General features: G+C 40.5%; 1 protein-coding gene and 1 long non-coding RNA gene across 7 annotated transcripts in view; one reads left to right on the top strand and one right to left on the bottom strand.

The window, feature by feature from the left end:
* The window catches only part of LOC147106289 (uncharacterized), a 313882-nt gene that overhangs the window by 293090 nt on the left and 7244 nt on the right, over nt 1-13548 (top strand). For all 6 annotated transcript variants that reach the window (XR_015081420.1, XR_015081421.1, XR_015081417.1 and 3 more), the window contains one exon: nt 11165-11261. This is a non-coding gene — a long non-coding RNA (uncharacterized LOC147106289). The remainder of the gene's footprint in view (nt 1-11164; nt 11262-13548) is intronic.
* Nucleotides 1-13548, bottom strand: part of ptprq (protein tyrosine phosphatase receptor type Q) — a 278107-nt gene that overhangs the window by 257395 nt on the left and 7164 nt on the right. Inside the window, 4 exon segments of the mRNA XM_086009276.1 lie at nt 7084-7301; nt 8767-9024; nt 11083-11200; nt 11717-11863. Of these exon segments, the coding sequence (XP_085865402.1) occupies nt 7084-7301; nt 8767-9024; nt 11083-11200; nt 11717-11863 (741 nt within the window).

The following is a 13548-nucleotide window of genomic DNA, read 5'->3' as shown; positions in this document are numbered from 1 at the left end:
TTGACTCAAGTTCGCAAGAGGCGCAGATCGCGTCGCGCCCGGGCGCTAGCCACTTCGCGCCCCACTTCTCGCCTTCTTAAGGCGCCATCGGCTGGCGCTAACAACTGAATTTCTAGGCCAAGATGTCTTACTGCAATTATATAGGGCCCTGCTGAGACCTGGAGTATTGTGTACAGTTTTGGTCTCCTTACCTAAGGAAGGATATACATGCCATAGTGGGAGTGCAATGAAGGTTCACCAGACTGGTTTCTGGGATGGGGGGATTGTCCTATGAGGAGAGATTGGGTCGACTAGGCCTATATTCTCTAGAGTTTAGAAGAATGAGAGGCGATCTCATTGAAACATACAAAATTCTTACAGGGCTTGACAGGGTAGATGCTAGGAGGATGTTTCCCTTGGCTGGGGAGTCTAGAACCAGGGGTCACAGTCTCAGAATAACGGGTCGGTCATTTAGGACTGAGATGAGGAGAAATTTCTTCACTCAGAGGGTGGTGAATCTTTGGAATTCTCTACCACAGAGGGCTGTGGTGGCTCAGTCTGAGTATATTCAAGACAGAGATCGATAGGTTTTTGGATATTAAGGGAATCAAGGGATATGGGGATAGTGCAGGAAAGTGGAGATGAGATAGAAGATCAGCCATGATCTTATTGAATAGCAGAGCAGGCTCGAAGGGCTCCTATTTCTTATGTTCTTATTTGTAATACAGAAGTGGATTTACAAGGTCATAAATGACTCCCATATGCTGATTAAACAATGCACCATCAAGCCACTGCATTTAATAGTATGTGGGAGCCATTTTAATTGCGTATACACTGGAGTACCAAAGCTAATTATTATTTTATGTTATAAATTTGCATTTCCGAACGCATTTGGGACAGTCCCTGAACCAATCCCAGAGTCATTTGAGGTAATTCCCTGATATAACTGACTACAGCTTTGACATAACCAAAGTACCTATGTATATCAGTGATTGAAAGCATTTTGAGATGTCTCTCTGCATGTGAGAAGCATTATAGAAATGCAACTTGTTATTTAATATTGAGTAAATGACTTAAATGTGATTGCTTTATATAAAAATATAAATGTAGTCATTTAATCTACAGCATCTATTAATAGTGTGCTTTTCTATATATGCCAGAATGTCTCAACACTTTATAAATGCACTTCTCATCTTAAATCATATCCTGTTTTACATAGAGATTTGGTCTTCGGTATCAATAATTAATTAGACATTTGAGTAATTGAGATAAGTTACATAGGCTGGAATTTTCCGGGGTGTCGGCGGGCGGGATCGGTGGCGGGTCGGGTGGGAAAGTGGGGTTTTTTGACAATGGGTCGGGAACCCACTGTCAACCCACCACGCGCCTTTCCCAATGTTGGGTCTGTCAGTCCTGGGCAGACCCGACATACAGCGGCGGGGAACCCATTCAGGTAATTATGACCTTCTTTAAAGATCATTAAGAATACATTTGAGCTCACCCTTTGATTTTATGTGTTCGCCCACGGGGTCTATGCTAGTCGTTGACCACGTCTGTCAAGCTGAGGTGGGAGTTCAGTGGTCATTGAATCAGCTGTTGAGTTGACAGCTTCAAATGTACAGTAAAAGCTCCCACCTTACAGAGATAACTTCCCTCAGCCACAAGCTCTTCCTCATTGCATTTCAACAACAGATTCACCATGTTGCAAGTCTTTAGATGCATTTGACGTAGTGTATATGGACTTTAGCAAGGCTTTTGACAAGGTTCCACATGGCAGACTGGTCACGAAGTTAAAAGCCCATGGGATCCAGGGCAAAGTGTCAAGTTGGATTCAAAACTGGCTCGGAGGCAGGGAGCAGAGGGTAATGGTTGATGGGTGTTTTTGTGACTGGAAGGCTGTTTCCAGTGGCTTTCCGCAGGGCTCAGTACTAGGTCCCTTGCTTTTTGTGGTATATATCAATGATCTAGACTTGAATATAGGGGGTATGATTAGGAAGTTTGCAAATGATACTAAAATCGGCTGTGTGGTTGATACTGAAGAAGGAAGCTGTAGACTGCAGGAAGATATCAAAAATTTGGTCAGGTGGGCAGAACTGTGGCAAATGGAATTCAATCCAGAGAAGTGTGAGGTAATGCATTTGGGGAGGGCTAATAAGAAAAGGGAAAACACATTAAATGGTAGGACACTGAGTAGTGTAGAGGAACAAAGGGACCTTGGAGTGCATGTCCACAGATCCCTGAAGGTAGCAGGCCAGGTCGATAAGGTGGTTAAGGCGGCATACGGAATGCTTGCCTTTATTAGCCGTGGCATAGAATACAAGAGCAGGGGGGTTATGCTTCAACTGTATAAAACACTAGTTAGGCCTCAGCTAGAGTACTGCGTGCAGTTCTGGTCACCACATTACAGGAAAGATGTGATTGCACTAGAGAGGGTACAGAGGAGATTTACAAGGATGCTGCCGGGAGGAGAGAATCTTAGCTATGAAGAAAAACTGGATAGGCTGGGTTTGTTTTCCTTGGAACAGAGGAGGCTGAGGGGAAACCTTATTGAGGTGTATAAAATTATGAGGGGCCTAGCTAAAGTGGATAGAAAGGACCTATTTCCCTTAGCAGAGGGGTCAAAAACCAGGGGGCACAGATTTAAAGTAATTGGTGCAAGGTTTAGAGGGGATTTGAGGGGAAATTTCTTCACCCAGAGGGTTGTGGGGGTCTGGAACTCACTGCCTGAAAGGGTGGTAGAGGCATAAACCTTAACCACATTTAAAAAGTACTTGGATGTGTACTTGGGATGCTGTAACCTGTTTTCAATATCCTTGTATCCTTGTTTTCAAATCCCTCCATGGCCTCGCCCTTTCCTATCTCTGTAATCTCCTTCAGCCCCAAAACCCCCCGAGATATCGGCACTCCTCTAATTCTTGAGTATCCTTGATTATAAATCGCTCAACCTTTGGTGGTCGTGCCTTCTGTTGCCTAGGCCCCAAGCTCTGGAATTCCCTCCCTAAACCTTTTCACCTCTCTACCTCGCTTTCCTCCTTTAAGACGCTCCTTAAAACCTACCTCTTTGACCAAGCTTTTGGGCACCTGCCCTAATTTATCCATATGTGCATCGGTGTCAAACTTGTTGTCTTAAAATACTCCCGTGCAGCACCTTGGGACGTTTTACTACGTTAAAGGCGCTATATAAATACAAGTTGTTGTTGTAAATTGGACCAGCCACATCAACACTGTGGCTACAAGAGCAAGGCAGAGGTTAGATACACTATGACAAGTGGCTCACCTCTAGAACCCTCAGCCTTTCCACCATCTACAAGGCTCAAGTCAGGAATGTGATAGAATACTCACCACTTGCCTGGATGAGTGCAGTCGCAACAATAGTCGAGAAGCTCGACATTATCCATAACAGAGCAGTTGATTGGATCAGTGCCCCTGCCACTGGACTCAACATTCACCCCCTCCATCACTGGTGCACTGTGGCTGCAGTATGTACAATGTACAGGATGCACTGCAGCAACTCACCAAGGCTACTTCAGCAGTACCTCCCTCCCTTGCAACCTCTACCACCAAGAAGTGAAAGAACAGCAATGTCGTGGGAACACCATCACCTCCAAGTTCCCCTCTAACTCACACACCATCCTGTCTTGGACATATTTTGCCACTCCTTCATTATTACTGGGTCAACATCGATGACCTCCCTAACCTATACAATCGTGGGAGCACCATGAGCAGAAGGATTGCAGTGGTTCAAGGAGAAGGTCAACCACAACCTTTTCAGGGCAACTAGAGATGGGCATTAAATATGTCGCCCACATCCCGATGGCAAATCTTTAAAAACTGAGTTAAGCATTGTCTATGCTTATTCATAATAAAGCTGCAGCTGTATTAAAACAAACATAACTAACACACAAAAAGGCATTCATTCTGTAAATGACTTAAATTTTCCCCTCTTTTAGTAATAACCAAAAATATTTACTGTGTTTGATTTTATGTTCAATTAAAAATACAATGAGCTAAAAGATTTCCTGGTAGTCCAGTAAATTATGAAAATTAAAAACACAAGAAAAGGCACTGATTTTGTCCATAAATCAAATACTGCTCCAGTGAAATTTGATTACAGCATTATATTATGGGATGTTTTGATAGAGATGTTTAAAATTATGAAGGGATGGGGCAGAGTAGATTGAAACAAACGTTTGTTAGTGGTTATGGGGTATAGAATAAGATTAAATGTAAGAGATTTAGGACAGAGAGCAGGAGAGGGTTGTGATGCCGTGGAATGCACTACTGGAGTGATTGAAGCAGAGATGATTACAACATTTAAGAATAGGTTACATATGTAGTTGAATGAAAGGGGAATAAAGGCATATGGGAAATGATAAGCACATGGGATTAGGGCTGCTGCTCATGTGGAGGATAAATACCAACATGGACTGGTTGGACCAAATGGCCTGTTTCCATTTTGTCATTTTTATGTAATGTTATTGCCATTGTATTAATTAATAAAAACAACAATATTTCATTTTCCAAATGCAGATTAAATGTTTGTGTACATGTCAAGTGGTGGAAAAGGTTAAAAATGTGATGATCTGGTCAGAAAGTAAGCTTATCCTAACTAGCATCCATTCATCACTTAAATTCTTCATTATGAACTCCCAAAATAAGCAGGAAGCACTCCCTTGGCTAATTAACTTTGCCAATCTCCCACAGAAAGGCAATGCTATGAAACAGCTGTTTAAAATATTCAGCAACTTGACATGAAAACACACGTAGAATCGTGGAATATTACAGCCAGAAACAAGCCATTCAGCGATCAAGTCTGCACCAGTGTTTTTCTCCACATGGACTACCTAGTCTAATCCATCGTCCTACTTGTTCCCCTTACCCTTTAATAGTCTCTTTCTCCAAGCAACTATCTAATTCCCTTTTAAAAGAATTTGGGGACTCTGCTTCAACAACTATTTATTTATGAGAGGGAATTCAGCACTCAAATCACCGACTACATAAAGAAATTGTTCTCTAAGTTCTTCTTCAATACTTTTCGGGGTTATCTTAAATTTGTGCCCTCCAACTACTATCTCTTCTGCAAATAATATATTATTTACCTCATCATAACCCTATTCATGGGTTGTCAGTGGTAGAACTGTTTAGAAAATAAGTTTAAAAAGAAAATTGATCTGGCTGCCAAACAAAAACAATTTTAGATACAGCATGACATTTGATACTTAATTCAGAATGCACTTCTTAATACTCCTAGGATACAAAGTAAAAACTGGTTTATCATTAAAATATATCAGGAAATTTCCTTATATGAAATGTTACAAACAAACAGATACCACGGGCTGGATTTTCCTAAGCCCCTGGAGTCGGGTTGGAGGCGTGCGGGCGATAAAAATCGGAGATCCGGGGGTCCCGACCCCATCCCGCCTCCAAGTCAATTTCATAGGAGTCGGGTTGCCGACAAGTGCTGGAACCCGACTCCCAGAGGCGGGAAGGGATTAAAGGCAATTAAACTGCCTGTTAACAGGTAGTTAACAGGTAGTTTTTTGCCTATTCGCGATTTTTATTGCTGGTTTGTGGGCTTCCCGACAGCTCCAAACCACGAAAAGTTTTCGAGGCGGGACGTGGGTCTGAGGTCTTGGAGGGGTCGAGATGCCCAGTGTTCAGGTGAGTGAGGGGTGCAGGAGTGCAAAGGTAAGTGTTTTGCAAGTGTTTAAAGTGTTTAAATAAGTTTAACTTACTTTTACTTACCTTTACAGGAGTCCTGCATTCCGGTGTCGGGAGTTGGCTGCAAGAACCACAGAAGCTCAGATTTTTAAAAAAAAAATCAGCTTCTTGGTTTCTGCAGCAAAATGATTTTAAAGTTATCCTGAGAAAGGACTGAGGCTGAATTAGCAGTTTTTCAGTGCTTGACAGCTTCAAACAGCTGTTAAACACTGATATTTCATCTGCCAAAAGCTTTTGACAGATGAAATGTCAATCTCTGACATCACCTGTTGCCGGGTGGCCCTTAATTGGCCTGCTGAGCCCACAGGGCGGGCTCAACAAGGTCAATCAGAGGAAAATCCAGTGGGTTGGCCACATCTCCATGGAGGCGGGACAACAAGCCCGAATGTGGGTTTCCCACCTCCAACCCGCCCCCGTAGCAAAATCCAGCCCCACATTTTTGATGGCAGTGAAGTTGGCAGACAAAAAAAAATAATTTATTCCATGACAATACAGTAAGTGTAAATCAAACATGCTTCTAGCTATTTAACTATTCTGCTCATCTCCAGCTTCTCATCCTGCCCCTGTACTGTAAGCTCTAGAGTTCTCCCAGAGATCTATCTTTGGCCACTTCATCTATATGCTGCCTTTCAGTGACGTCATCCACTGGCACAGAATCAGTTTACATCTCTATTTCTCCACCATCTCTCTCGACCCCTTCACCACCTCTGTACTGTCAGACTGCCTGTCCTACATCAAGTTATGGATGAATCACAACTTTCTCTGACTGAATATCAGGAAGATTGAAGCCACAGTTTTTGGTCCGTGCCATAAACTCCAATTCTTTGCCCCTTCCCCACTCACATAAGTCGAACCAGACTACGCAAAAACTCTGCCACTCTGTTCAACCCAGAGCTGAGCTTCAAACTCTACATCCTATCTATCACCAAGATACCTTATTTACACTCCATCATATTACCTATCTCTGCTCCTATCTCAGCCCCTCCACTGCGGAAACCTTTATCCATGCTTTTGTCACCTCTAGTGATTTATCCAATGCCTTACTGGCTCTCGGGCTCTACCCTTCACAAACTTCAATTATCTGAAATACAACTGCCTGTATCCTGTTCCATACTAGGTCCTACTTGCCCATCAACCCCCCTGTTGACCCACAATGATGCCTGCCCCTCATTGTATTAAATGTAACGTCCTCATCTTCAAATCCATCCACGCCCTGCCCCATACAATTTCTGAAAACCCCTATTCACCTATTGGTCATCTGACTCTGGCCTTTTATGCACACCCCCATCTCTTAATTCCATGGCCATTATTTATGTATGACCCTTGAAGCTTCATCACTGATGATTTTCAAAATATTTATGAAACAGTAGATTTCCTACTTACCTCAATGTCATTTAGACCAGTCCATAGCATGCTGAGGTCATTCAGTGACCTTAGGTGTGAAGATATAAACTTATGTTCTTCTTCGGTATTGATGTCAACAAGGTGAGCTCTATTAGCTGCTGACTCACAGAAATGTGATGCATCTTTCCATCTCTTGTAATCTTTTCTGATCCAGTAGCAACTATAGAGAGATCCTATCCAGCCAGGAGGGCATGATGCTACAAGTGTAATAACTGTATTATTAACTAGTTAAACGCCAAGAGGTCCACATTTACAATTATAGAAATTTGGCCCTTGGACAACAATATGTGCTGTGATCAGGTGGATTGCAGCAATGTGTTTTAATATTTTATGGTTAGTTGTGCTGCTCACCCTGCCACTTATGAGGCGTACTCCTGGTTACCTAGCAAGGGCTCAACTCCACATTTATCAGTTGTCTAATGACCAATTTGTTATTACCCTCCAGGATCCAGAGGAGGGGAAAAGAAAATGTAAGCTGGCTATCTTTAGGATCAAATTGGCTCCAAAATCAACACAACTGGTGTTGGAAGATTGGAACTGTCAACCCTCTGTGGCAGACTCAGCAATCTGATATCTGAACCAGACAAGTCCACAGTACTCGACACTGATGACTAACCAGCTAGCCTGCCTCGTTATGGACATTTGCAGGAATAGACCCATCACTAGGATTCTTTCCATTTGGCTCCAGATAATCCTGCAAGCCAATGCCTTAACTGATAAGAGTGGTCCTGGAAGTTTACCAGTGCCTTGTTGTGGCAAGCTGCGCAGTTTTAGCTGATTAAACTTCAGTCATATCCCTGCACACACTTAGAGTCCCTAATTCTTGGGTCTTGACAACCTTTTCCTAAATTCTCTGGATTTAGGTAAATCAAAGAGATTTTTCACTTCATATTCGACAAACAGAGGCTCTACTTATGTGGATTTCTCAGTAGTTGATTTGGAGACTATTAAACATGGTGATGGATTTCTGCATGTCAGAATCCAGTCTGGCCAAAAAAAATGCAATATGCAATTCTAGCTGATATTTGCATACAGTAAAACTCCTAATGAAAATATCTCAGTGGCAAGCGAAACTTCCTTTTTACCCAACAATTTACAGTAAATGAAATAATTTCATTGAGTGGAAAGGGTGTTCACTACTCAAGCCTCTTTATTAACACACCATTAAACTTACATATACTGATTCTAAACAGTAAAAGCATGCTCCAAAAGCACAAAACTGATGTTATTAGCCTATTTCTAACAGGTTATTAGGATATAATTTTTTCAGTTTAATTTTGCGTCAACAGCAGATGATTATGCAAACTGAGTGGTTGGAGTGATTATTATGCATCTGCTGTTCCTATAAACTAGCACTTTGCCATTACAATATATTAGAGATGCACATCTACCTGAAAAAATGTTTCCTCTAATACGCCAGTCTGAGAAGCAAGATATGCTTTATTTTTCTTGTGTAGTGCCAAGTGGCATGCTTGCTTTCAAAATGTGCCCAATTTGAAACTCATATGATAACTGATTTGTTGAGATTTTTATAGCACTTCAATTTTAGGTTACATAACAAATGTGTTTCTTACAGAATGTTCTGCTTTCAAAATATTCAGAACAATTAACTCATTACAAATGTAGAAAAACAGACCATAGATATATAATTGATTGTCATACCTGTTTCAATGATAATATAAAATACTTGCGTCAAAGTCAGTCCTACATAATGTAGTTGCTTGAATTCCAAAGTGACATTATACAGAGTTCCAGGTTTTAATTGATTCCATACATACTTATTTGCAATTGGTGGTATAGTGTATGAAGTGAAATTAAGGCTTATTGTAGTAATAAATATTCCAGTCCCAAACTCACTCCAATTGAATGAAGCAGTAGTTGTTGAAACATTTGTTTTAATGCCAGTTTCTCCAAGCAAACCTGAAGAGACAGAAAACATTAACATTTCTCTCAGCTGGAAATTCTCGGGAAATGTCAAATTTAAAATGTTGGGTTTTTTCCCTAAGCTTTCTCAACAATTTAACAATACAAAATCAAATAATCTTGAACCACAAATAATTTGGATTTTTAATTTAATTTTTCTATAGTGGTTTTCAATGTAAGAACATTGTGAACTGCAGTGTGTACCACTGAAATTTATAAAGATAGAACTCAAAGTTAAAAAAGGACAACAATTCTATTTTAAGGTAGAAGGGGATAGAATGACTTGCATTTCTATAGGTGCCTCAAAAACTTCTCAAAGCATTTCACATAAATTTAACTACTTTGAAGTACAGTAACTGTTGTTTAGTAAGCAAACAAGGTTGCTAATTTGCACACAAGAAGAATATATAGGCCTGTATTTTCCAATCGCAGGCCTCCCGCGGGCGGAAGCCTGCGATCTGGAAAAATCTGCACTCTTACCCGAGGGCTCCCGGGATGCACACACTTCCACTCCTGGGCCTCACCAAACTTGAAGTGTGCAGGGCCCACGTATCCCAGAGGCGCATGTAGTTCGCAGCGTCCCTGGGATCACGGGGAGCCAATCACAGAAGGGAATCTCCCTTCATACATTTGACAGGAAGGCCTGCCAAATATATGAATGGAGATCATTGAAAAAACATAGTCAAACTTTAAATAAATTTTAAAAAAACACATCACATTTTTAAAATGACTTGAAATTACAATAAATTAAGTATTTTAAACAAAAATTTAATTTTTTGAAAAAAATAATTAAAGTTTTTTACGGGGCTAAAAATAAATTTACCTTTTTTAAAGTATTTTGAAATGATAAATCAGTGAAAAAATGTTTTTTTTTGACTTTTTTCAACTCTTATCCTGACGCTTTTACCAGGCATAAGAATTGTAAGGGTTTTCTGCGGGCGGAGGGTCTCCAAAAAGCGGAACTATCCGCCCGTAGAGGCCCTGCTCCAGGGCAGCCGGAGGATCTGTCAAGAGCATTCTTGACAGATTGGAAATGCCGGTTTTCAGCAGATGCGCTGTGCATGCCTGAAACCGGCATTTCCGATGTCCCTACGGGTGGGTACACAGCGCATACCCACCCGTAGGGATCGGAATATCTGGGCCATAAAGAGTAATGAGATGAATAGTCAATGAATCAGTTTTAGGTGATGTTGGTGGATTGTTGGCCGGGACATCAGTAAAACTCCTAGCACTTTGTTAAGCAGTACTATGGAAATTTTTGACATCCATCTGAAAATCTAGACTAAGCAAGCAGTGTCTTGGTTTAACTCTCATCCAAAGTATGGTACCCCTTGATATTGCAGCACTCCCTCAGTGCACTGGAGCGTCAGCTTAAATCATGTGCTCATGATTGGCAGCAGATTGAGCCTACATAAAACATAAATTTAGACAGATATTCATGGGATGAAGGCAAGGAGAATCCTTCCTACATTACACAGCAACTACACTTCATTGGCTGTAAAGCACTTTGGGACGTCCGGTGGTCATGAAAGGCACTATATAAATGGAAGTCTTTCTTTCTTTCCTTGAGATATCAGATGGGTTGGATCTCTGGAAGGAATAGCTAAATGTGATATCTCATTCAATCCTTCCTTATAGTCAAATAGCCATGTTGTGAAGTACAGTATTAATTATGTGCCTTTTTTTTGGTCATTTTGGCAATTCCCCCAGTCTTCAAACAACTTTTCACCTGCAGGTGGAAACTAGCTCGCAGGCTTCCACCAGTGCTGCTTTGAGTTGACACCAGAACCATGGGAGGGAGCAAAACAGTCAAGAGCAGGAACTCACCAGTGGAGTCAAATCAAACCTGCATTCGCCCACTGCCATGCCACAGCAGGTTTAATAATCTAACCACTGTGTCGTCACACCAGCCTCATATCAGGTTATTCTTAAAATGATAACATTTGCATTACTACTACAGGGACAACAGAAAATGATTGGCTTTTTTTTTCTTACTCCACAACATGGCTACCTGACTGCAAATCACATCAGCCTACACAGCAAACTAGTACTTACATGTAGTGAATGATTTGTTGTCTAAGATCTTCCCATTGCTCATTGATTTTATGGTAAAATAATAGTTCATATTTTCCTGAAGGTCATCCAGGATGATACTTGATCCATGAACAGGTCTCTGAACAGCAGAAGGAAAACTGTACAACATTAACTGCTAATTGAGCAAAATACTTAAACAGGTACGAGATTATGCTTAACAAAAGGACTTTATTCAATTATTTAATATGTATGAAATAACATCTTAAATTCATCCAATCTATACAGTATTTGGAATATTTTCTAATGTATCCAAAGTTCTACAACTTTACAGACAAAGCCCTGTGATCTTACTTTGATGTGTATTTTTCCTCATTCAGAACTATACAAATTTTCCATGTGATTACTTATAACATTAGTTACGGTAACTTAATGCACGTTTATAATTATGTATTTATCTTTACTTTTAATGGCTGAATTTATCAAATATACCTTAATATCTACTTGACCGGAATGTTCTGGTTTAATAACTTAATCCAGTAAAAACTGGCTCTGCAAATCTGAAGTGATTCGCTTTATGGAGTATAAGTGCATCCTTAGTTAAATCTGTCATAATAGCTAACAAAATAATATGGCAAGATTTGGTTACTGATCTCACCACAGTACTGGAAAAAAGTGGAGATAATGTTCCATATGTGATCAAGTAACTGTCTGCTTGTACTCCATTCGGAAAGTGATTCCACTCAACCAAAACACTCACTGCTGATCTGTTCATAGCTAACTGGCAATCCGAACAACCTGTGAACTGGAAAATATATGTTATTTAGCTGTATATTAGATGTTATATGGTAGCACATACAAACATAATTTTTTGCTTTTGTTCAGCTGTGTCCAGTTTTGTAGAGAATACTATCCTTTCAGTATCACAGCAGTTAAATAGTTAAGAAGTTTCCTTCACGATCAAAGAAAGAACTTGCAATTATATACAGTAGCACCTTTCACAACCTCAGGATGTCCCAAAGTGTTTACTGCCAATTAAGTTCTTTTGAAGTGTAGTCGCTTGTAATGTAGGGAAACACAGAAGCCAATTTGCACACAGCAAGGTCCTACAAACAGCAATGTGATAAATGACCAGATAATCTGTTTTAGTGATGTTGGTTGAGGGATAAATATTGGCCAGGACACTGGAAGAACTCTCCTGTTCTTTTTCGAATAGTGCCATGGGAACTTTTACGTCAACCTGAAAGGGAAGACGGGGTTGCCGTTTAACATTTCATCTGAAAGACAGCATCCCCTGATCAGTGCTGCACTGAAGTGTCAGCCTCAAATCTCTGGAGTGGGGCTTGAACCCGCAACCTTCTCTATGCCGGTGTTTATGCTCTACTCGAGCCTCCTCCCGTCTTTCCTTATCTAAATCTATCAGCATAACCCTCTATTCCCTTCTCCCTCATATGCTTATCTAACCGCCCCTTAAATGCATCTATATTACTCGCTTCAACCACTCCCTGTGGTAGCGAGTTCCACATTCTCACCACTCTCTGGGTAAAGAAGTTTCTTCTGAATTCCCTATTTGATTTCTTGGTGACTATCTTATATTGATGGCCTCTAGTTATGCTCTTCCCCACAAGTGGAAACACTCTGTATCTACTCTATCAAAACCTTTCATAATTTTAAAGACCTCTATTACGTCACCCCTCAGCCTTCTCTTTTAAAGAGAAAAGAGACCCAGACTGTTCACCCTTTCCTGATATGTATACCCTCACATTTCTGGTATCATCCTTGTAAATCTTGTTTGCACCCTCTCCAATGTCTCTATATCCTTTTTATAATATGGTGACCAGAATTGTACGCAGTACTCCAAGTGTGGTCTAACCAAGGGTCGATACAAGTTTAGCATAACTTCACTACTTTTCAATTCTATCCCTGTAGAAATAAACCCTAGTGCTTGGTTTGCTTCTTTTTATGGCCTTGTTAACCTGTGTCACTACTTTTAGTGATTTGTGTATTTGTACTCCAAGATCCCCTTGCTCTTCTACCCCATTTAGATTCATATTTTCCAAGTAATATGTGACCTCCCTATTTTTCTTACCAAAATGTAATACCTCACATTTATCTGTGTTGAAATTAATTTGCCAATTATATGCCTATTCTGCAAATTTATTAATGTCTTCCTGTAACTTGTTGCAGTCCTCCTCAGTATTGACTATCCCCCCCACAATTTGGTGTTATCTGCAAATTTAGAAATTATGTTTTTGATTCCAAAGTCTAAATCATTAATATAAATTGTGAACACTGGTCCCAGCACTGATCCTTGTGGAACACCACTTCCCACCTTCTGCCACTCTGAATAGCTACCCTTTACCCTGACTCTCTGCTTTCTGTCTTGAAGCCAGCTAGCTATCCATTCTGCTACTTGTCCCCTGACTCCGCATTCATTAGTCTATTATGTGGTACCTTATTTAAGGCCTTTTGAAAATCTAGAAAAATTAA

Source organism: Somniosus microcephalus, chromosome 16 (genome assembly GCF_052327205.1).
Source record: "Somniosus microcephalus isolate GS21.2 chromosome 16, FLI_Smic_1.0, whole genome shotgun sequence".
Classification (NCBI taxonomy): Eukaryota; Metazoa; Chordata; class Chondrichthyes; order Squaliformes; family Somniosidae; genus Somniosus; species Somniosus microcephalus.
Note: the sequence above shows the minus strand (reverse complement) of the source record. Positions and strands in the feature narration are given on the sequence as shown.